The sequence below is a fragment of the Camarhynchus parvulus genome, chromosome 5 (assembly GCF_901933205.1).
Source record: "Camarhynchus parvulus chromosome 5, STF_HiC, whole genome shotgun sequence".
NCBI classification, from domain to species: domain Eukaryota; kingdom Metazoa; phylum Chordata; class Aves; order Passeriformes; family Thraupidae; genus Camarhynchus; species Camarhynchus parvulus.
Window position 1 is genome coordinate 57832716 of NC_044575.1, and position 23606 is coordinate 57856321.

General features: G+C 52.9%; 1 protein-coding gene across 4 annotated transcripts; it reads left to right on the forward strand.

The window, feature by feature from the left end:
• The first annotated feature begins 9192 nt into the window (after positions 1-9192).
• Positions 9193-17039, forward strand: OTX2 (orthodenticle homeobox 2). Of its 4 annotated transcripts, none has more exons than XM_030950404.1 (5): positions 9193-9308; positions 9504-9594; positions 13024-13242; positions 13628-13800; positions 15098-17039. In XM_030950404.1, exons 3-5 carry the CDS (start codon positions 13146-13148, stop codon positions 15716-15718), a joined length of 891 nt encoding a protein of 296 aa, XP_030806264.1. In that variant the 5' UTR covers positions 9193-9308; positions 9504-9594; positions 13024-13145; the 3' UTR covers positions 15719-17039. The 4 variants fall into 4 exon arrangements, with proteins under 4 accessions (XP_030806264.1, XP_030806268.1, XP_030806267.1 ...); XM_030950408.1 differs by having other exon boundaries at positions 13649-13800; XM_030950407.1 differs by lacking the exons at positions 9193-9308; positions 9504-9594 and adding an exon at positions 11423-11513.
• Positions 17040-23606: the final 6567 nt, after the last annotated feature.

Sequence of the window (23606 nt, forward strand, 5' to 3'; positions counted from 1 at the left end):
GGCCAAATTTCACCCAGAAAACATTTCTTCTCCCAAGAAACCTGCCACCAAAGGACCTCACCCCAGGGAGCGCACATGAAAATAAGGATTTTTTGCTTCTCCACAACCTGTTGCTATCAGGTTTGCCTACACCAACAGCAGGCAAACAAACAGACACAATTCCACACAAAACCCTGCTGCATCTGGCTCTCATATTCCTGCTTTCTAGACACAGCCACAAACCCGTGTGTTCCCAATGTCCCCTTTGCAGGGACAGCCTTTGGAGAAACCAGGTGGCAGCCCCAAGCACGGCTGTCTCCGAAAGCCACGGAAATTCCTCTCCTCCCGTCAAAATTCCCTTTGCAATCAGCGACCGAGGGGGCTCGGGAGCTGCGGGAAGGGCACGGGGGGTGATGGTGACAGGGAGGAGGTGGCCACAGCCCCATCCCGGGGGATTCTCCGCATCCTCCCGTCCCATTAAAGCCCCGGCAGAGCAGCCGGGGCTGCGGGAGCAGGCGGGGCAGGGAGATGAAAGATTTCCTGCGAGAAATCAGGTGCAGAGGGTGGGCAGATGCTGCTCGAGAGCAAAGAGAGCCGGCCAGGCTCATTTGTCTGGAAGGGAAGCAGCGGGAACTTTCTTTTTATCTGCGATTGCGGATGTCGGGAGAGCTCCTAAAGGCCGCAGCCAGCGCGGCCCCCGCTGCTCTGCCTCTCCCTGCGGGGAAATCCCAACCTTGTGGTTTTGCACAGGTGGAAAATCCCCCGCCGGGACGGTCACAGAGCCCAGAACTCCTTCCCAACCTGCGGGACCCGGGCTGGCGGTGCCGGGGCTGTTTGTCCGTCCAGGTGTTGTCCTGGCTGGCGCTGCCCGGCTCTGCCAGGGATTGGGATTAGCCATGCTCCACCTGCTCTGCCTGGGATTTAACGGGGCATCCCCTCGCCCGTCTGTCTGTCTGTCTGCCTGTCTGTCTGTCTGCCTGGGGATTAGCCTGGCCCCACCTGGGCTGCCCCCAGCTCCGCTCACCAGGGCGGCCCCAGCCGGAGCAGCTCTGTTCTGTGAGGGCTGCTGGGCCACAGCTGTCTGTCCGTCTGTCTGTCTGGGAGACGCGGATGGGCATTGCTCTGCCCATCCGACCTCCGTGTCTGTCTGTCTGTCTGGGAGGGCAGCCACACACTGCCGTGGCTGGCTGTGCGGGGATGCTGGGCACAGCCCTGGCCGTCCATCTGTCTGTCTGTGAGCCATGCTAGGCACAGCCCTGTCCGTCTCTCTGTGACGGGGGTGCTGGGCGCCACCCTGTCTGTCTGTCTGTGAGCCATGCTGGGCACTGCCCTGTCTGTCTGTGGGAGATGCCAGGCACAGCCCTGTCCGTCTGTCTGTCCATCCATCTGTGAGGGGATGCCGGGCACATTCTGTCCGTTTCTCTGTCTGTCCGTCTGTCTGTCTGTGGGAGATGCCAGGCACAGCCCTGTCCATCTGTCTGTGAGAGGGTGCTGGGCACAGCCCTGTCTGTCTGTGGGAGATGCCGGGCACTGCCCTGTCCGTCTGTCTGTCTGTCTATGAGCTATGCTGGGCACAGCCCTGCCCGTCTGTCTGTGGGAGATGCCAGGCACAGCCCTGTCTGTCTGTCTGTCTGTGAGGGGATGCTGGGCACAGCTCTGTCCGTCTGTCTGTCTGTGAGCCATGCCAGGCACAGCCCTGTCCGTCTGTCCGTCTGTCTGTGAGCCATGCTGGGCACAGCCCTGTCCACTGTCTGTGAGAGGGTGCTGGGCACAGCCCTCACTGTCTGTCCGTCTGTCTATTTGTCTGTCTGTCTGTAAACATGCCGGGACACCCTGTCCTGTCTGTGTCCGTGGGTGCCACAGCCCTGTCCGTCTGTCCGTGTGGGAGATGCCAGGCACTGCCCTGTCCGTCTGTCCGTCTGTGGGAGATGCCGGGCACCGTCCCGCCCTCCGGTTCCCCGCCGTGCCCGGTGCGGGGCCGCACCCCTTCCCCTCCCTCCGTGCCGGGGGCGGCGGCTGCGGCTGCGGCGGGGCCGGGGCCGCGCCCGGGGCGGGCAGCACCGCTGGGCACCGGCCCCGCCGCCCGCCCGCCCTCCACCTTCCCCTTCCTCCTCCTCCTCCCCCGGCGCAGATTAAAAACTGCCGGAGGGGGCACGGCCGGGATTAGGCCCGAGCCCGCCCCCGGGCCCCCCCGGCCGCATTGTCCCCGCACCCACCCAGACACCCCAAAAAAAAACCAATTTAACCCAGGAAGGGTGGCGCAGAGGAGGAACCCCCCCTCCATACCAGCACCGCCCGGAGATGCGGGATGCAGGCCGGCAATCCTGCTCCTCACCCCCCAAATAAACGCAGCCGGGATCCCCCCGAGCTCCGGCACCGCTTTGCCCGGTGCGGGACAAAGATCTGCGGGAAAGTTGCAGGCGGGGATGGCGCTGGGGGAGGGGGGAAGCAATTTTGGGAGGGAGGGATCGGTTGTGGGATATTTATTTATTTAATTGGTGGGGGAGAAACTGCGCTGCTCTGGCTTCATGATTTTATTTTTAATTATCAAATCGACTTCGCTGCCGAGGAAGGGGCTTTGAAGAGGACTTTGTTTAAGTCGGGCAAGGGGCGCGCAGCGCTCCGCGCATCCCTCCTCCTCCTCCTCCTCCTCCTCCTCCTCCTCCTCGGCTCCGCGGCCGCGCAAGGACCGCGGGGCTGCGGGGGAGCGCGGCTCCCACCCAGCCGCTCCTCCTGGGAAAAGGAAAAAAAACCACCCCAAAAATACCAAGCAAAACATCCACAGCCAACGCTCGGTATAAACACACCTGATCAGCGCGTCGAGCGACTGAAAGTTGAATTTTTATTAAAAAAAAAAAAACATGCAAAAGTGGAAATAAAAGCCTGAAGTGCAGGCGTCGCTGGGGCGAGCGCTGGCGCTCGGCAGCGCCGGGGACTCGCGGGGGGGACGGGACTTTTCCCCGGGCTGTGGGGCTCGGATTCGTTTGCAAACTGCAGCTTAAGCGCTCCCACCACCCCGCATTGTCCTGCGCTTAAATATCCTGAATTAGGCAGCTCTGAAAAGTCCCTTTAAAGCAAAGCGGCGAGGGCGAGCCGCGCTCGCACAACTCCTCGGGGTCGAGCCGCCGTTCAAACTAAAAATAATAATAAAAGTGAGGCAAAGGCGGCCGGGGCCGGGGCTGCGGCGGCGGCGGAGGGGCCGAGCCGGGCCGGGCAGGGCGGAGGGGCCGCGGGCGCATCCCCCAGCACCTCTCAGGTACGAGCACTCGCACTGACATTGATGTAACTACATTAGAGTTAATGGCAGCAGCCTGCTCCTCATTATTAATTGTCTTTGTGTTTGGATAAAGTATGTAATCTTCTCCTCAACCACACCATTAAAATAGGTTGCCTTTTCAATTAAGAACTGTCTTGAGCACAGCAGTCAATTTTCCTAATGAAGATGCATTATATTTTCACTTTTTTTTTTTTTAATAATGTGAAAATCCCACGTTTTTCATTAGGCGTGATTACGGAGAAAGTACAAGAGGGGGTTTGTCTAAACTAAATGTGGCCCGTGTCGTGTATTAAATACCAAGCTTTTAAATAAATTGAAATTTCATACAGATAAGACGCGAGGTTGGGGTACAAATACGGCCAGATTCGCTTCCTTCAGATTAAAAAAATGCGGGGTCTGTTCTTTAAAAAGCACTTATCAGATAGAAAATAATGATTAAAACAACTACAGCGGACTCTTAGTTGCAATTACTCGGGTAAACTTTTCGCTCAGCCCAGTTTGCTTACATTAAACCTGAGGATGATGCTTTAAAACAGACTTGCACTTTCTGCTAATGTGCAGCTTTGGGGAACAAATAGCACAGTTTAATCATGCAGAAACTCATAGGAGCCAGAACAGTCTCACAATTAATTTACCAAAATAAACCTGAAGCTGCCTGCATTGTTTAATATTTAGCTTCCACCCCCCGCTCCTTCCCCTGGAGAAAAACAGCCCTAGTTCTTTAGAAAGAAGGAAGCTTGGGGGAGCTTTGGGGGAAGTTGGGATTTTTTTCTCTCTCTCTCTTCTTTTCTTTTTACATAGGAAAAGAAATATTTCATGGCGGGGGAGCAAAGAGTTAAATTTGATATAATATAAAGCACTTGCAGAAAAAAAAGAAAAAAAATAATAAAAGAAGGGGGAAAGAAGCCAAATACTAAGGGGAAAGGGGGATAGAAAAGAATTCAAGAAAGTGCGATATTTGTGAGTCTGAGGAGCTGCAAGAGGACGGGATGTGGATTTCAGAGCAATGTTATACGTGTGGGATCTTTGTTGCCGGACAGACAGACAGACAGACACCCGCGGCACAAGCCAGACCCTTCCCGCACGGAAAATACCATCACCCAGACACCTTTTAAGAAAGCAAAAAAAAATTAACTACACTATTCGGAGCCGGTTTTAAACTTTTTCAATACGAAAAAATACCTGCCTGCAAGGGAGAATGAAGTTAAGCATAGGAGTAATTTCTTATTCACATGGTAACAACAGTTGGTTCGGGATCTTTCGCAAGCTTTCTGCATTGTGGCTTTGTTTGCTTGGGGGGAAGCTGCTTTGGGGGGTTCGGGGGGTATTTTTGTAATGAACATTTGTTTCTCCACCAGCCAGCGGCTAAAGAAGATCTGCAAAGAATGGCAAAGAAGATTTTCGATTAAAACCTTAGCCCATCTCCACGGATTACTTTATATCGATTCCTATATATATGGCTGCAATTGAGGGGCTCTAATTAAAAATCCAAAGGTTGGGGGGGGGGGAGGAAAAAAAAAAAAAGTTCTTTCTGGGTCTCAATAAAAGGAGCTTTTCATATACGGGAAATAAAGGTTGTAAAAGGTTACAAACGAAAGACTAGTTTAAAGCTTCTCTGCGGTTTTCTTTTCTTCTTTCTTACAAAACCCCTTTTTCTGGCTCTTTCTCTCCCTCCCCCCGCTCCCCCGACCCCTTCATTTCTCCCAAGTTTGCCAACACGCGGGACGCGGGACTGTAACTGTTATTTTAATATCTGGCTTGGGAGCTATAATCTGATTGCTGCAGCGAGCTGCTCGTCAAGGTAACTTCATGGCCTGGAGAGAAAAAAATTATGTAAACCGGCAGCATTAGCGCCTTTCATGCCCGCACACCCCCCGCACACTCGGCCGCAGCCCTGCCCCAGGCCCCCGGGGGACGCCCCCTCCCCGCACGGCCTCCCCCAAATGCTGCTGCATTTATTGAACACCCAGCATTTCTTGCTCTTTCATTTATTTGGGGGTTTTTTTTGTTGTTTTTAAAGGGGGGTATTTCACCCCCGCCCCGCCGCACATGAGCCGTTCCCTCAGGTGCAAGCCCTGACCTCACTTTCGCTGCTCTCGGGGTGACGTTTTTAGGGCTTGCCTGTCTCCAAGAGGAGCTGGGCAAATTTCAGACGGCCCCGAAATCCCTTCACCATCCCCTCCTCTCTCTCCTCCTCCCGGCCCCCCATCCCAATTATGAAACTTGGTTTCATCTAGGCAAAGATGCTGCCTTCATATTTTGGTTTATATTTTCAATTATTTCCCTACCCCAAAAGAGGTGACGGCTCCACCATCCCCTCTCAACGCTTGGAAAAGGAGGGAAATAATCTTTTTTTAAATCATTCCAACATTTTAAAACGAATCTGACCCCTTCTCGAAGTTGACACAGCTATACCAATGTCTCTGCCTTTGCACCCGCAGAAATTGAGATTTTGGGGTGAGGGGCAGCTTAGAACTTACGAAAAACCCACAAACCAAAACCACAAAACCACAAACAAACAAACCCAAAAAAACCCACCCCTAAACTAAAATAAACTCCAACCGGCACTTGAATTGCAGATAAACTTCGAGGAAAGTCTGGAATATTTTAACTAGACACAAATCCGATGAGGGAAAAGCTTAAAAGCTGCAGCGTGCATCACTTTCCGGAGCCCATCAGAGATACAAAGATGACAAATTATAAATCGGTTCATTTTGGGGTGGGCTTTCATTTCCACACCCCCCGCTTTTTTCCTTAACTTTCACCCGACCTGAATGAATAATTTCTTATTTTCCTCCCCCCACCCTTGGTCATCACAACCGCGGGCAGCAGCTCAGCCCTGGGAGCGACACACACGGCGATAAAAGCCCGGGCGGAACGGTCGCGATAGTGAGGAGAGTCGGAAATTAAACCAGGAGGAGAAAAAAGTGAAGAGGGCGAAGGAGAAAAGGAAGAGAAGAGAGACAGCTATGCAGAGAGAGAGAGAGAAAATGGCTTTGCAACCCGGCTGGCATCGGAAAGTTGGAGAACTTACTGAGAAGCAGAAGTTACAGTTTCTTTTCATCCCAGAAGCAGATTTGGGTTCTCTGAGCATAAAGTTCTCAGAGGGCAGAAAATCACACATCTCCACTCACTCCCCGTTAGCCCCAGCTAGTCTGGATCCCTGGGGCTGTACCTGCTCTGCAACGCTCTCCAAACGGACCAGAAGAGATGGGAAAGTTAAAAAAAATTAGTAAAAAATTTGTAATTTTTTTTTTAAAAATCGAGATCCTACAGCTGCAACAATGATTATCAAAATTTTTTGGGGGTAACTTTTCCCCGAGCTGCAGAAGGCTGAAGGCAGAGGCAGCTGCAAAGTGTGTGCAGGATTGCTCCAGGAAAGAAGGTTCCCCCTTTTTCCCCCTCTCAGATCCAATCTTTGCAAGAGCCATTCCGACACATTGCTAAGCTAAAGGGAAATTCTCTTTGATAAAGCGGTGTTCCCAGCTTCTGGGTTTTAAAACCTAAATCTATATTCAAATCTGGCTGAAGGTGTGTTCTGGGATTTATGAAAGCCTCTTAAAGGGGTAAATTTACCAAACCGTGACAAAATCATCGCAATCTTACTTTAGACATCTGAAGTGGATGAGAATTTTAAAGAGACCCTTGTTTATTTAAGTAACACTGTCCATCTCTGCCACTTGTTTTATTGGCCGCGGGAATTATTCCCGACTCGTCGGGCTGGAGGGGGCAGAGGGAGCGGCTGGGATGCTGCAGCTCCCGTGGATGCAGCCGGGGCACAGCTCTGCCCAGGGCCAGGCAGCTGCGGGCAGGGCAGGGCTGGGCTCTGCTTCCCCTCCTGATTCTGTCTTCAGGCACTGAATTTTATTTCTCTGCCTTGCTCAGCCCTGCTCTGACACAGCCCGGCTGCCTCCAGCACCCACACACCCCTTTTTTATTTTTTTTTTCCCTCTTTTTTTCCCCTTCCTTTTTTTATTTTTTTTTTTAATTTTTCCCCCCTTTATTTTTAATCGATTTCCAAAATACCCTCCTGGTCAGGATACACGGGAACGAATTATCTCTCTCATTCTTCGGAGGTGGATTAAGGTTATTAAATAATATGTGGGGGCGGGAGACGATGGCAAAGGCGGAGGGGGCGGAGGGGGGGAAGGAAGGGTTCAATCGGGATATTTATTCCTGGTGCTCTGCTGAGGGAGAGGCTGAGGGAAGGATTTGCCCGGCTCGGATCTCTGGGCAAGGCTTGAGAGAAGGGGGGAAGGGGGGGATGCTGCAAAGGGACGGCGGCTGCAGCTGCCCCTCCTTTACCCACACCAATTAAAAAAACAAAACAAACTCAACTGGACAAACAAACCCACGAAAAAAAAAAAGTCCCCACAAAAGAATCTCGCGGGTCTGGGAGAGAAAAATAAATCAAAACACAGCTCCAAGGAGGGCAGGGGTTGGGAGTCCCGTGGGGCCAGGGGTTACCTGCCGGGGGTACCCCGGGTACCAACTTTCCATGAAGTCGGCTCGCAAAAATAAAAGAAAAAACCGAACAAAAAAAAAAAACCCAAACAAATAAAACCCAGCGGCCAAAGTGGGAGCGGCTGCGGCGGGCAGGGCTGCGTCGGTTCTGGGCGAGGGGCTATTTTGTTTGTTTGTTTGTTTGTTTGTTTGTTTGTTTGTTTTATTTCCCCTCCTCTCCCCTCCCTCCTTCCCTTCTGCCGCCTCCTTCCTCCTCCTTTCTGGGAGGAAAGGATTAAAAAGAAAAAAAAAAAAAAAAACAACCCAAAACCAAGCCACACCACCCATCATCCGCCCAGCCCAGCCCCGAGCATCCCAAACCTGCTCCTGCAAACCCGGGCGGCACCGCCGGCGCTAAAGTCCAAGGACAAGCACGTTGCATCGCACGCAGCCAGGCTCGGAGAGAGCCACAAAGAAGCGAATTAATTGCTATAACTTCATTAACATAGGTCACCCCGTTAAAATGATCGAGGCGCTGCAGTTTTTTGCCCCCATTGTCACAAAGTGAGGAAAGTCTGTGAGCGCTCCCTCCCTCCGACCTCAGCCGCCTCCATCCTCCTGCCTTTTTGCCAGAGCTTGATTTTCGGGGCGCTGGGACCCGGGAGAAGTTGAGCGTGGACGGGAGGTGCGAGGGGAACACCCCGGAGCCCAGCTCCGGTGTACCCGGCACCGGGAACCCCCTGGGCCCTCCTCACCCTCAGCCCGTCACCGCTGCCGAATTATTTCGATTAAAAACATGTGCACGTCCCCATCTGCAAATTCAACGCGACGCCGCTAAGTCCCATTCCACACCCTCATCCCTGTGTATCCTTACAAATAAAATTTAAAATGCATTTAAGTCATCCCCCAGGTGACCCCATTTTCCCTTTTCCAGGAGTGACTCGGCCCTGGCAGGTGGAATTGGGGTGCGGCTGGGGGGACCGGAGCTGGGGGACCCCGCTCTGTGCTGGGGGGGATTCTCCCCTTGGCTCCCGCGGGTTTCCTCTCACCCATCTCCTGCCGCTCAGCCCAGGGCTCCTGCCGGGCTCCGTGTCCCCCCTTCACAAATATTTACTTCTATACATTAATATCTTTTGTTGGTGGTGGTGTTGTTATTATTACAGCCGCCCCCCAGCCTTTTGCTGACCCCCCCTTCCTCGCCTTCCCCGGGCAATTCGCTAATTCCATCTCTGCTGTCCATCACGTTAATTTCTACAATGACTTCATCCGCTCCACTCCATAATGTATATTTTTAAACCGAGCAGGTTCTTTTAATGTATATTCTGGTGTCATTTCGGTGGCTGTTATTTCTCTCTGGATTGTCCCCCCGGTACAGCAGCGGCCTGTTTTTTCCTCCCCCTGTGTGTGTTTTTATTATTTTCCCCCTGGCTTAGATGTGTCAATCACTCTCTCCCTGCCATTGGTTGGAGAGTTTGCGTCAAAAAGTTGCCAGAGAGGCGCTTTCTCAGCAAAGCTCCCCGAGAGAGGTAGAGACCTTCAGCTCCAACGCACCCTGCCACTATTATTAAAAATAAAATCACTTTGACCAGCTCCAGCACCGGCCAGCTCTGTATGTACCGAGCCCAGACCCCGAGCATCCTCGCATCCCTCTCCTGCACCGTCCCCTCCCCTTTTTCCCCATTTATTCTCCTTTTTCAAACATTTTTTTCTCCACCCCCCCTCCGCCCCCCCCTTTCCCCCCGATGTCGTGGGCATGTGCATGCGGCGAGCTCTCTAACCTCCCGCTTTGTGCTTTCTCTCCCAGCTCAGCCCGAGCTCGGAATTTGGCGAGGATCCGGGAGCAGGTTTCCCCCTTCGCCCCCCAGCCCTGCCCGCGGCTCCGGCGAGGCTCGCAGGTAAGTCCGACCCGCTGGCTCCATCCTTCCTCGGGGGCATCGCTGGGCGGCCAGGAATGCAGGGAGAGGGAAATTAAAATTATATTTTTATTTCCTTTTAATTATGATTATTTTTGAATCGCCTGTGTGCGGTGCGGGTCTCTGTGGCGAGGAGCTGCCCGGGAGAGGCCGGGCCGGGCCGGGCGGAGGCGGCCCCAGCTCGGGCACAGCGGGCTCGGAGCTCGGCAGGGAGCGGGAGCTGCGGGATGAGAGGGAGAAGGGCAGGACCGAGAAGCTGGGGGCGCCCCCCGAGCCCCCCGAGCCCCGCGGCCGGGCGCGGAGCCGCTCCTCTCTCCGCGGCCGGGCGCGGGGCTTCTCCGCCTTTTCCTCAGCTACATGATTTTTCTCCGGCCTATTCCTTCGGCCTGGAGTTATTTCCTGACCTCAAGCTGGACTTTTAAAATTAGGGTAAAAAGGGAAAAAAAAAAAAAAAAAAACAAACAGAAAAAAAAAACGGGGAGGAATTTCTTCTCCCCTCTTCCGACTCCTACCTGAGAATCCTTTCATCCTCCTCCTCTTCCTCGCGATGCGGAGACTCAGCAAAGTAATTTTGCAAAGGTGTTTCTGAGCACTCGCGGCCAGGGAGAACCGGGCTGGAGAGCGCAGGGAGAGAAATCTTCAAGGCATTTAGGGCCCGAGCTTCACGGTTTGGTGTGGGCGAAACGGATGGCAGGGATGGCATCCAGGTCGGAGAGGGGCTGGAGCTGGTATCCACCTGCCTAATTTTATTTTATTTTTATTTTTTTATGCCTTGGGAAAGCGCTTCCTAAAGGCACCGACCGCGAGGAACGCGCCCCGGCCTCTCCTCTGAATTCGCACCGCGCTGACAAAGAGAAAGTCGGGAAAAGTCCTTGTGCACCGGCACAAGTTTCTTTAGAACTAAAACCCTCCTTGGCTGCTGAGGTTTATTTCGATTTCGGCTGCTTAAAGAAGTTGAGACTTATTATTTATTTATTTTGAAAAGGTGCAACTCTAGTAAAAAAAAAAAAAGAAAGAAAGAAAGAAAGAAAGGAGTGGGGGGAAAAGCACTTTAAAAATGATTTTTTTTAAAAGGCCGGGTGCTGGTGGGCGGCAGGGACGGGTCAGGCGGAGGTGGCTGCCCGCCGAGCCCGGCTCCGCCGCTCCCGGTCCCGGAGAGGGGCCGCGGCCGCGGAGCAGCGCGGAGGTTCGGAGGTGAAGCTCTGGGGACCGCCCGGCAGAGCCGGTGACGGGTCCATCCCCACCGCCTTTGCACCGGGGCGAAATTCGCATGTTGGGAAAATATCACCTCAAACAGCCCCTCCAGAGCGAGAAAAAAAAAAAAATTAAAAATATTTGCTTAAAAAAAATTTAAATTAATTAGAATTTTTTTAAATGACAGAAATTCGTTGGAGCGCGGCGAGGGCAGGGAAGGCGGCTGTCGTTTGCAAAACAAAAGGAAACAAATTCCCTTTTCTACCTTGGCACCTTTCCCCCTGCCCTCCGCGGCCCCCGCGGCGCGGCCGGGGCAGGGGCGCAGGCTGCGCGGCCGGGCGCGGATCGCTGCCCCGCATTAATCACCGGGGCGAGCCGCGGAGCCGGGGCCGGCGGCTCGTAATTAGGGAGCGTGTGCCGCCCGGATTATCTCGTTAGTTTATCAAGAAAACATTTATTATAATTAATTCTCGGACGGGGTAATTATTATTGAGCGAGGGCAGAGCAACTGGTAGCCGGGCTGTGCGCGGAGCGGGGGGGCAGCGGGAGGAGGGGGAAAGGTGACAGATTGCCGAGTGGAGCCGTTGCTCCGCGGGCTGCGGGGCGGCCCCGGGATGCGCGGCCGCGGCCGAGGGGCTCCGCGGGCGGCCGCGCCGGGCTGGCGCCTCGGTGGGATGCCGCCGAATTTAACCGAACGGAGCTTTAGGGTTGTTTCTTTTTTTTTTTTGAGGAGGAGGTGTTTGCGCCTTTTTTTTGTTGTGTTTTCCTTTTTTTTTTGTTTAATCCTATTTTTGTTTTTTAATTTTTTTTTCTGCGTTCGTTTTGAGGCGGGCAGCAACCCCCGCTTGTCTCTCCCGCGCGTTTCGCGGGGCTCCCGCTTTGCTCCCCGCCGCGGAGCGGGGCTCCCCCCTCGGCAGATCCGTCCCCGTTCGGCCTCCCCCGGGGGGCGATGCGAAATTCGGGACCTGACCCTGCGCACCCCGCGCTGGATGCGCGCTCCCTCCGCCGCCCAGCGCGGCTGTGCGCGGTAAATTCCCCCCCCGAGGGGAGAAGGGGAAGATCCGCGCCGCTTCCCCTTCCCTTCCCAGGGGGTGCCGCGGGTCAGGAGCCCCCTGGCAGCACTCGGCCCGCCCGGGGAGCCGGCTGGGCTGAAACGCGGAGTTTTGGGGTGTTTCGGGGAGAAAGTTCTGCTGGAGTTCGTTTTCCCGACGGCCGCTGGGAATGGAGGGAAGGGCGAGCGTTTGCTCAAAAAAGATTTTAAAAAAAATATTTTCTGCGGGAAAAAAAAAGCCTAAACCTTTTTAGGAGTCCCGATTTGACTAATTGCCGTACTTTTTTTATTCTTTCTTTCTTTTTTTTGGCGGTGTTTTGGTCCCCCCTCGTTCCCCGCTGCAGAGAGCCCGGTCCCGTCGGGGCAGCCCGAGCGGTGTCCGGGGGAGCCGCTCGCCCGCCGGGGCTGTCCGGGGCCGCTCGCCACCGAGGTGTTTGTTTAGCTTCAGCTCCGTCATCAAGAGTTTCTTGAAAGCCTAATAAATCTATTACTTGCCTCCAAATCTAATTACCCGGAGTACTAATTAGGTGCAAATGGCCGGTGGAAATTACTGCAGACGTGGACTGATGATGGCGGGAGAGCAGAAAAGTTTGGCTCTTCCCGAGCGGGCATTTGAGCTCTGAAATGCAGCAACGTCGGGGGGAAGGGGAAAAAGGGGGAGAAGGGGGGAAGGTTTGAATGTTGCCCAAACCTGGGATAATTAAAGTCCTTGCAAGAGACTAGTGGAGAGATAGGTTTCTTGAATTGTTTCTTTGTTTCTCACCCTTGGGCTTTGTTATCTGCATTATTTATTTAGCCGAGGGGTTCTTTGTGTCTGCCAATGGCCCCAATCAAGTTTTGCTTGAGACAATTAGCCGGTGCCCGGCCGGGAATCCTATGCAAATGCCCCCGGCCGCCGTACAATGCGGGCAGTTGAAGGCATGGGGGGGTTTTGTTCGGGCAGTAATTACTGGCTGGGATGTGCCCCCCCTTCCTTCCCCTGCTCGCCCTTTTTGGGGAGAGATGCGTTTATCTAGTCAGTCTCTCCCAGCTCCCGAATCCGGTCGGGGTCCGAGCGGGAGGATTGACGGGGTGGGGGAGGCAGAGGGGATAAAAGCCGGGGGGCAGCGATCTGGCCTGACTCCCCCTTCATCCCTGCATTGCTCCCTCCTCTTCCTCCTGCGCAGGCACCTGGCGGCCCCCCCACGCCCGACGGCTCCCGCAGGCACCGCCCGGGGCAGGCAGGGCGCTCGGCCGGCTCCCCCTCGCCCGGATTTCGGCCAACTCTCCTCCCCGCCACAACTTTAGCATGATGTCTTATCTTAAGCAACCACCTTACGCAGTCAATGGCCTGAGTCTCACAACCTCGGGCATGGATTTGTTGCACCCGTCCGTCGGTTATCCCGGTAAGCCACGTTTTTCTTCCCTCTTCCCTTCCCCCCCGCCCTTTTTTTTTTTTTTTGCTCCACGCAGGAGAAGCCGCTGGGGTTTTGAGAGGCACAACATGCCCAGAGATCACGCTGGGTTGGGTGGGTGAGGGCGTGGGGTTCCTCTGTCTCCCTTCTTCCTCACCCCCAACTTTTTATGGGTGAAAGGGGCTGCAAACAGAGCAGAGCCCTGGGCTGGGAATGGGGCCGAGATGCTCCGAAGGATGCAGGGGAGATGCGGAGTCGGGATTGCCGCGCTGTGGCGGCTGAGGAACCCCCGGGAGCGGGCAGGGAATGTGGGTACACCCTGGGGAAGGGGCTGGAGGGGACCCCGGGGTCTAAGGGGCCGCTGACTGACAGCCAGGGCCTCTGGCTCCGTTCGCAGCCACGCCGCGGAAGCAGCGGCGGGAGCGCACCACCTTCACCCGGGCGCAGCTGGATGTGCTGGAGGCTCTTTTCGCCAAGACCCGCTACCCCGACATCTTCATGCGGGAGGAGGTGGCCCTGAAAATCAACCTGCCCGAGTCCCGAGTGCAGGTAGGATGCGGAGAGCCCTGCCTGCCCTGCCCCTCCATACCCAACGAACCCGGGACTGGCCTGTGCCCGGCAGGGAGGGACTCGAGGGGACGAGTTCAGGGGATGGATCCAGTCCTGAAGGCAAATCAAGCCCTGGTGGGGTGAAGGAGGCTCAGAGTTGCGTGGGGGTTCACTGAGGGGATGTGGTGGCATTTTGCACCCCCAGGGCTGGAGTGTGCCCCCCTTTCTCCCTCTGCACCGAGGGGGTGTTGTGCAGATCCTGGATCCGGCAGCTCTTAGACCTTCCATGCCCATCCCCAGCACCCCCAAATCCCAGCCTGTCCTGCGGACATCTGGGGGCCCTGCAGAAGTCACGAAGGATTTACCCCTTCCCCAGGGATCAGCACATCCCCTGAGCTGGGCCAGACTGGGACCCCAGCTCACAGACTGGGGGATTCCTGCCCCTCTGAAGGGACTTTGAGAGAGGGGCTGCCTTGGTGGAGGGAATCCCTCTCCTGGGGCTGGGCTGTGCCTGCTCTGCAGGAGGATCCCATCCAGGCAGCATTTTGGAGGTGCTGCTGGCAGGGTAGGAGGTTCCTGCCTCCTCCTCTGGAACCTAGAACACCCCAGCAGCAGGGCAGGACATCTCCAAAGCCATCCCTCCCACTTGCCTTCTGACGAGGCTTCCCGAGGCTGTGTGTGGTGCTGTGTTCTCGTGGAGTGTGGTGGCTGGGAGCGGGACACCCCAGTATGGCTGGGATCGGGACAACCCCGTGCCAAACCCCATCCTCATCCCCAAAAAACCTCCCCAGAGCCAGCCAGCCCCCTTGGGCCCTGCTAAGGGAAGGGGAGATGGGCTGAGAGGCCAATTCTGACTGAGTGGGTGAGAGCAGAGAGCCCGTTTGGAGCGTAAATGAGACATCTTTACCGCCCTCCCCATCCCGAACCTCTGCTTCCCTAATTGTTCCCTCCTTTTCTGATGTTCTATTGTTTCTAATTAAGGGCTCGACTTCAATAGGCCTTACACAGTGATTCCTGGGGGTCCCCGGCTGGCAAACAGCAAAGAGGGAATGCTTCCCCTTCTCCCCCAAAAGTGACCTTATTAAGGAGTTAGATTTGTGATTTCCACTTGTTATTACTGCTAATGATCTCAGGGAGGGGGAGCCCCGGAGCTTTTCTGTGCAGCAGCCTGCAACCCTCTGCTCTTGGTGGGGGACAGTTTTGGGTCTCCCTGCCACCCATCTCTTCCCCACCTCGGGTTTGCCCATCCCTAACCCCTGGCTTTTTCTCTCTCCCTCCCTCGTGTCTCTGCCTCAAGGTGTGGTTTAAAAACCGCCGGGCCAAGTGCCGGCAGCAGCAGCAGCAGCAGCAGAACGGGGGCCAGAACAAGGTGCGGCCGGCGAAGAAGAAGAATTCTCCAGCCCGGGAAGTGAGCTCGGAGAGCGGGACCAGCGGGCAGTTCACTCCCCCCTCCAGCACCTCCGTCCCCACCATTTCCAGCAGCAGCGCCCCCGTGTCCATCTGGAGCCCGGCGTCCATCTCCCCGCTCTCAGACCCCCTGTCCACCTCTTCCTCCTGCATGCAGAGATCCTATCCCATGACCTACACCCAGGCATCGGGCTACAGCCAAGGATACGCTGGATCGACCTCCTATTTCGGAGGGATGGACTGTGGATCTTACTTGACCCCTATGCACCACCAGCTGCCCGGGCCGGGGGCCACCCTGAGTCCCATGGGTGCCAACGCGGTCACCAGCCACCTCAACCAGTCTCCAGCCTCCCTCTCCACCCAGGGCTATGGAGCCTCCAGTTTGGGCTTTAACTCCACCACCGATTGCTTGGATTATAAAGACCAAACGGCCTCCTGGAAGTTAAACTTCAATGCTGACTGCTTGGATTATAAGGACCAGACGTCGTCATGGAAGTTCCAGGTTTTGTGAAGAACCTTTGTGGTACCCCAGAGAAACCGCGACGAGAACGAACAGGCTGGGCTGAGTGCCCCAGTTTTAGTCAGGTCTTGGTTAAATTAAAGAGAAAAATAACTCCACGGACAAACAAATGAACAAAAAAAAAAAAACTGACGGCAACAAGAGGGGGACAGTGTTGGTGTGATCCCGTTCAGACTCATCTCCTGCTCAGACGCTCTGGAAAAGGAATAATAAAGAGGAAAAACGGAGGAGGAAGGCCTTAAACGGACAGATCATCTAGTGAGCAGAAACCAGACAGACCCATCTGTGTTCTTTCTAGTTTTAGCCAATTGTTGGGTTTCTTTGTTTGGAAGAGGTGGGAGATCTTCCCACCTGCGGGCCAGTTTTAAAAAAAAAAAAAAAAGAGTCTAGGTTTTTATTTCTTTTTTTGTGTGTGCGTGGAAAGATGATCCTTTACCCAGAGGTTTCCAATGTGTTAGCCAACCCTCAGTTAAAATATTCAGAATGGACAACATCTCTCTTTTTCTCCCTCTTTTTGTCCCTCCCTCTTTCTTTCTCTCTCTCGAGCTCATCCAACTGTTTCATGCCCAACTTGCTGAAGTTGGCACCCGGAGAACTTGGTTCAGGGCTGTGTGGGTTGTGTGACTGATTGTCCTAGCTGCACTACTTTATTTAAAGATTAAGAAAAAAAAAAAGATAATGTTCATAAGGAGTCAATATGTAGTTTTTAAGAGACAATCAGTGTGTGTCTTATATAAATGGTACATCTGTGGTTTTTAATCTGTGCTAGACTTCAAAACTGTGATCTCCTGTATTGTATGCAACTATGAACTCTGCACCAGCGGGAGTTCTGCTGTGATTTAAATAGGTTATAATTATAAGTGAAATTCAGAGCAACTGAGTTACCTATTATCATCTTTAAAAAAAATAATTAAAAATATATATTTAAAAATAATAAAAAAGAAAAAAAAGAAAAAAACGCAAAAAACACGATCGCCTTTCACCCGAGGTGAACTGCACTGAAACTTTTTACAACAAACTGTCTCTGAATGAAAGAGGAAAGACCGAAAATACCCCACCTGAGGACATTTAACTCCTCTGGAGCTCACTTACTGCTGGCCACGCCGGCAGTAACCGGCAAATCCGACAGGACTTTGGGCAGTTGCTCTGACCTGGATGAATTCAAACCAAGAAATTCATTGTCGTTTATGCTTGCAGATGTTAACTGAAAAAAAAAAGAAAAAAAAAAGATATATATGCATAAACCTTTTTTTTTTTTTTTCCTGGATTTGGCAGATATGTATAATTATATTAAAATGGTTCTAGCACACTTGATGGTTGTCTTCCATTTTAATCACAGCCGGCGAGTGACGGAGAAGGGGCACGGGAGGCCAGGAGGGTCTGGCTGCTTCTGCAGGCTTGAGACAAAAGGGGTTCTGCTGGCAGCTCCCCGAGGTGAAGGAAGCAAAAAAAATCAAGGAGGGGAGTTATTTTATTTTTGAAATCTTTAATCAAAAAACTTTCATTACAAGCAGAGCTTGGCTGACGTGACCTTTCCTGCCCCGGCTTCGCCGAATCTCTTGGTGGGGAGGGAGGGATGTGGTTGCTCTGTGGCTTCCCAGGGGATGGAGTCCCCAGGTGTGTGTTTGGGGAGAACTTTCCAGGCAGGAGAAGGGAGAACCTGGATCAGGCAGGATGCTCTGAGCAGAGGTGCTGGGGAAGGAGAGGGACAAGTGTTTGAGCTGCAATGCCACACGTTTTAGCCCCAGGATGCAGGATCAGGCCTTTCCCACGCATCCCTCTTCTTGGTGGCTCTTTCTCTGTCCCTCTCCCTCTTTCTCCCTCTCTCCTTCCCATTTGCAGCTCTGGGGCTGCTGGAACCCTGCACTCGGGCTGGATTTAGCACATCAAAATAAATAATGGATCTCTGGGAAAGGAGAGACCCGGAAAAACCCCTGGCACCATCCAGCACCATGTCACCCACTGTCCCCCAGGTTTGTCACCAGCACCCTGTGAGCCACCCATGGCCACCAGCACCACGCCTTGGTGCCCAGGACAGCGGAGCACGAGCGATGACGACGCAGCCACGGTGCCTCTCCAGCCATCCCCGAGCTCTGCATCCCCATCCCAAACCACCCCTTCCACAGGCACCAGCAAGCTGCTCCTTCCTGCAGTGCCATGAGCGTCCCCAGGGCAGCGAGCAGCCTCTGAAATAAATAAACCACTCTGGGGAAAGGAGAGCTTTTGTGCTGCCTCACGTTAGTGTGTGTCGGTCGGTGATTTTCTCATTTATTTTTGTGGAACGGGAGGATCCGTGCAGGGGAGGTTTGGGAAGCTCCAGCCGTGTCCCTGCCGCTGGCATCTCCCAAGCAGCAGCGTGGAAAGTTTCATTTCTCCACTGATTTGCTTCAAATCAACAAAGTTCACTTCTCCCCCCGACCAAAAAATCTATTCGAGCAAAATACGCTCAGGAAAACCAAGTCCTTCCTGAACTGGGGCACAGCATCCCACCTGCCTGGAAAAGCTCTTTGTTTCCTGAGCTTTTGATTATTAATTTTTTTTAAAGCCTCTTTAAAACCTCTTTTTGCATTTAGCTTTCCCCATCTTATCTTTTACTTTTCTTTCCTGAGTATTTCCCTGTCTGTCAGGGATGAGCTCCTCCAGCTAGTGCTTGTTTTTATCAGAAAAAGCTAATTCATGGCAGGAGTTTCTCTGATTTTTCCCTGGCTTTTTGTACTTTCCATGTTTTCTCTCCCTGTTCGTTTCTGAGTTTAATTTAAATGGGCACATGCGTGGGCAAAGGGCAAAATCCCAAGGCGAGCTGGCAAACACAAAATATTCTGTAAAGAGTGTTTTAACTCCTTTTTAATTTTTAATGTTTTACATCTCCTGGTAGAATTCATTTCCTCTGAACTCAGGCTGCAGTAGGCAATCCTGGATCCAATAAAATCTGAGGAGAAGCTGGGGAGACCGTGTCAGTTTAGTGTTGGAAAGCTGGATTTAGGGGCAAAGAGCTGATTAGGAGGGTGTTTGATTTGAGGTGTCCTGCCCAGTCCCCCAAAATACACACACAGGCAAATCCTCTGCCTGCTCTGCAATGTGACATTTCCCACCAGGGAGGGAAAAAACAATCCCTAAAACTGGAAAAGCAGAAAAACAGGAGGGAAATCCTGAGTGTAACCATAATGGAACTGCCTGGAATTCTGGTTCCAGCACCTCTGCCTGCTCCCTGCCCCTCCTTGTCCCAGCCCCTCCTGCTCCTGCTCCATCTCCTTGTTTGATTCCCTCTCCATTTGCCTGCCCAATATTCCTGTCCCCTTCCTGCCTGTTCCTCACCAGCACCATTCGCATTTCCCAGTGCTCCCCAGCATCCAGAGCATCCCTGCTGCCACCCCAACCTGATCCAGCCCAGGGAGCCCCAAAATGGGGACAACTTTCGGGGTGCTGCATTGGCAGGAGGACCCCGGGATGGGGAGCACTGCCAGTTTCCAAGGAGACAGGGGAGATTTGCTGACAAAAGGTGGATTTAGGGACAGGCAGTGGAGCAACAGCACCTGGTGCTGGGTGGGGTGGCACAGGAGCACCCCAAACTCCCCCTCACATCCCTGGCACTGCCTTTTGCCTGGGATTTTGGGGGTAAGGATGATGGGTTAGGGATGGGTTTGGGTTTGGGAAGGTCAGAAAGGGAGGATTGGGATGAGGGGCTGTGCTGAGGTGAAGGGATGGGATTCACAAGGGTCAGGGTGTGGTGTGAGGGCTGGGCTGGGTGTGGGGAGGTGTCAGGGGTGGGAAGGAAGGAAATGGAAGGGAAGGAAAAGAAGGGAAGTAAGGAAGTAGGGAGGGAGAGAAGGAGGGGAGGAAAAGAAGGATGGAAAGAGGGAAAGGAGGAGGGAGGAAGGGGAGAAAATGATAGAGGAAGGGAAGGGAAGGGAAGGGAAGGGAAGGGAAGGGAAGGGAAGGGAAGGGAAGGGAAGGGAAGGGAAGGGAAGGGAAGGGAAGGGAAGGGAAGGGAAGGGAAGGGAAGGGAAGGGAAGGGAAGGGAAGGGAAGGGAAGGGAAGGGAAGGGAAGGGAAGGGAAGGGAAGGGAAGGGAAGGGAAAAGAGAGAAGACAAAGACAGAAGGGAAGGAGAAATGCCATTTCCAGCTGCCTGGTCTCTCCCTGCTGCTGCACTGCTGGGGCAGAGCAGAGGGAGTGATGGCAGGGGTGGGGGGAGAAGAGGTGGTGAAGAGATAGATAAATATATAAATCCCACACAAACTGTTAAAATCTGCTCTGAGAGTCAGTTTTGACTTTTAGGCTCATGAACCATTAATAAAAATCTCCTTATACTCAGATGGCTCTCAAACGCTGTGATAGCGGATTACAAACTCCTAATGGAGATATTGTATGATCAAATATTCTCTAAGCACCAAGGTCTAACGTCCTGGGGGTGGCCAGGCCACCTGATTATCAGCTTATCAGCAAATACCTCTTAGTGAGGGACGTGTTGAAAAGAAAGTGCCTTCCTCGAGGTGCTCCCTTCCCCATTCTTCCTTCAGACAGGTTTGGGAATGGCATCCCATGGCCTGGGGACCATAGGATGCCCTGTGGCAATGGCAATTGCCATTGTGGCAATGATGTCCCCACTCTGTCATGGGGCTGGTCCCTGGTTTCAGGGTTTTCCTGTGGGAGATGCAGAGCTGGAGGTACCAGAGGGGTTTCAGGCTCCCAGTGCACAGAGCAAACACTTTTCTTGGTCTCAACACTGGTGACACTCAGCCCTTGCCAGGACCAAACCACTGAATGTGATGTATAATTACCTGGTAATTAAATTTGGAGAGCTGAGGCGGAATCATTAAACAGAGAGAGAGAGAGGAGAGGAGGTTCCTCCATGAGACCAGAAACCAAAGCTCCCCACAGAGCCAATTCCTGGGAAAACTGGACTGTAGATCTGCTGTTTTCTGTTTCCAAGGAGGAGCTGGTTCTCTCTGTGCTTGTCCTCACATGCTCACAGGACCCTGGTGTTTATTCCTCGGTGGATGCTGGCACTGAGACCTGCTGATGACAATGCATCATGTAACCAGTCTGGGAGCCCTGTGCATGGGGAGGGTCTGGGATCAGGCTGGACAGGGAGGAGAGGCATGAGGGTCTCGGGGCCTCTCACGGGTCAGAGTGACTTTGAGAAATGTTAAAAAGTCTCTTTTCCCAGCCCGGTGCTTGAAGAAGGAGTCAGAGCTCTTCAGTTTTCGGTCTCAAGGTTGTTTATTGTTCTTTATCTATAAAATATTTTTTCTTGTCTAGCTGAGGTCCGCTTAGCAAGACAGTCTAGGGCACTCTGCTAGCTTTTGGGGCAGTGTTATGTCTTTATACTAAAAATTACGTATACAATGTATACGTAATAACAATTACTTTCCAATACTTATCATTTATGTTAGACAGTGAGCTTCTACTCCAAACCAATCCAAAAGTGCCACCATCACAGCAGAAGATGGAGGTTAAGAAGAAGAAGGAGAAAGGCTGGACACGCCTAGATCTCTTTATCTTGCTTCTTGAACTTCTATTCTAAAAACCCCAAAATCTACTTTTTCACCCCGTGATAAATTCACTATCATTCTACTTGATTTGTCGTGGCTTGCAGATCTTCATTTAAGGTTGGTAGCTTGCTCCACAGGTCATAATCAAACCCACAGGGACATCTTGGGCTCTGTGCCAGGGTCTCTGAGCCCCCTGGCAGGGCTCTTGGCTGCTCAGGACAGCCAGAGGGATGTCTTGGGTTCTGACATGAGGGAGCAAGCAGGGCAGCTTTAAAAATAGATTTTAAAAGTCCCTTCTGGGCTGTAACCTTCCCACAGGGACCATCACCACTGACACCAGTTCCAGACTGCTGGGGCATGAATGAGCTTCCACTTGGCTGAAGGAAAGTCTTCAAGACCTTCAAGACTTCAAGACCTGGAGCGTTTTTGGCTTTCCTAAAGGAGGTTGTGCGGCTGGGATGTCAGTGCCAAGCAGAAGAACTTTCCTGCTGGGCTGTTATGATTCACTTGTGAGTTTTTGGTGAGGCTTGGCACACTCCTTGAGTTCCCAAGCACCACCCTTGGGATGCAGGGAAGGTGCCCACGCTGGGCTGCATTTCTCAACCTTCTCCTGCCAGAGGGGAGAGCAAAGCTGGCTCCTCACTCCCTTCGCAAGAGACAAATCACTTTTGCTTTCAGGCAGATTCAAGCAGAGGTGAAGCTGATTTATCTCCTGGTGTTGCTGTGAAAAGCAAAGTGTCCCTCGGTCCCTTCAAGCTGGTCACTCCATGCCACAGCTGTGGAAGGACAGGTGACTGTGCCCTCTGTCTCATGGAGTTTTGGAGACTCCACAGGCCGCTCTGGCTGCTCTGTAGGATGTGGGGCAGCAGGTTTTATCCCTTGGGATAACCAGGCTCCTCTCCATTAGGAAAATATGCAGAGCCACCCTGCAGAGAGTGGCTGGGGAGTTACTGCAGGGTGATTCAGCTGAGGATGTTTGCCCAGGGGCTGAAGGGCTGAAAACAAGGAATGTGGTGAGTTGTGAGGGTGTTCATGGTGTTGTGAGGGTGTTTGTTGAGTTGTGAGCATGTTCATTGGATTGTGAGGGTGTTCATTGAGTTATGAGGGTGTTCATGGTGCTGTGACGGTTTTCATTGGGTTGTGAGGGTGTTTGTTGGGTTATGAGGGTGTTCATTGGCTGTGAGGATGTTTGTTGGGTTGTAAGGGTGTTCATGGTGTTGTGAGGGTGTTTGTTGGGTTATGAGAGTGTTTGTTGGGTTATGAGGGTGTTCATGGTGTTGTGAGGGTGTTTGTTGGGTTGTGAAGGTTTTCGTTGAGTTGTGAGGGCGTTCATTGAGTTGTGGGAGTGTTCATTGAGTTATGAGGGTGTTCATTGTGTTGTGAGCATGTTCGTTGGATTGTGAGGGTGTTCATTGGGTTGTGAGGGTGTTCATTGGGTTGTGAGGGTGTTCATGGTGTTGTGAGGGTTTTTGTTGGGTCGTGAGGAGGTTCCTTCATTGTTGTGCAGAGAGGCAGGAGCCCTGAGCCCCCTGACAGCTGTGAGGTTGCAGGATCTGGGGTGATGGAATGCTGAGAAGGGTGATGGAGTCTGCTGGGAACCCACACAGCATCAGCCCGGGATCAGTGGGGAACAAGGGCTGGGTTGCTGTCCCTGAAACTCTGGAATCCACCCCAAATCATGTGGGAGAGGAGACCTCTACTGAAATGGTGCTGCCCAGTCTCAGGACCTGGCTTTGGAACTGAAAAGGGAGGATTAGGAAAGGTTCAGGAAGAGCCAGGAAAGCAACTCCAGGAGGCACAAACCTGCTTGGGGGGTGTTCTGTCCATAAATGAGTTATCCAAGGGAAGGTTGAAATGGTGTGAGTATGTTTAGTGAGGGCAGGATATTACCTGGAAGACAAATGCATATCCTTGCCCATTTCATAGGAGTCAAATTAAAATAAGATTAATCCAAACTGGCCATCTGAGAAAAATAAAAATTAGAAGCTGTAACAAATTCCCTTAGGGCAGGGAAGCTCTGCATTTTTAAGTGTAACAAACACCCATGTGCCTTTCTAAAAGCCATGCAGGAGGTACTTGCCCTTGTCCATAATTACTCAAAATACAAGATGTCACACCATTTATGGTAACCATCCAGGTTACTCTGCTGTTGCAGGGCTTTTCAGAGGATGGAGTGCTCACCAGATGGTTCCTGGGGAAAATTTGCATCTGGATCATGTCTGGCCATGGAAAATCAAACAGAGCTGGCGTAGGAGAGGGCTGAGAGCTGGGCACCAGGGATCAGGGCACCAGGGCTGCAGGTGGCCTGTGCTGCTGGGATCTGTGCTTTGGGAGGACCTCCAGGCCAATGCCTCATCCAGGACAAACGTTGGTGTCCAACCTTTCC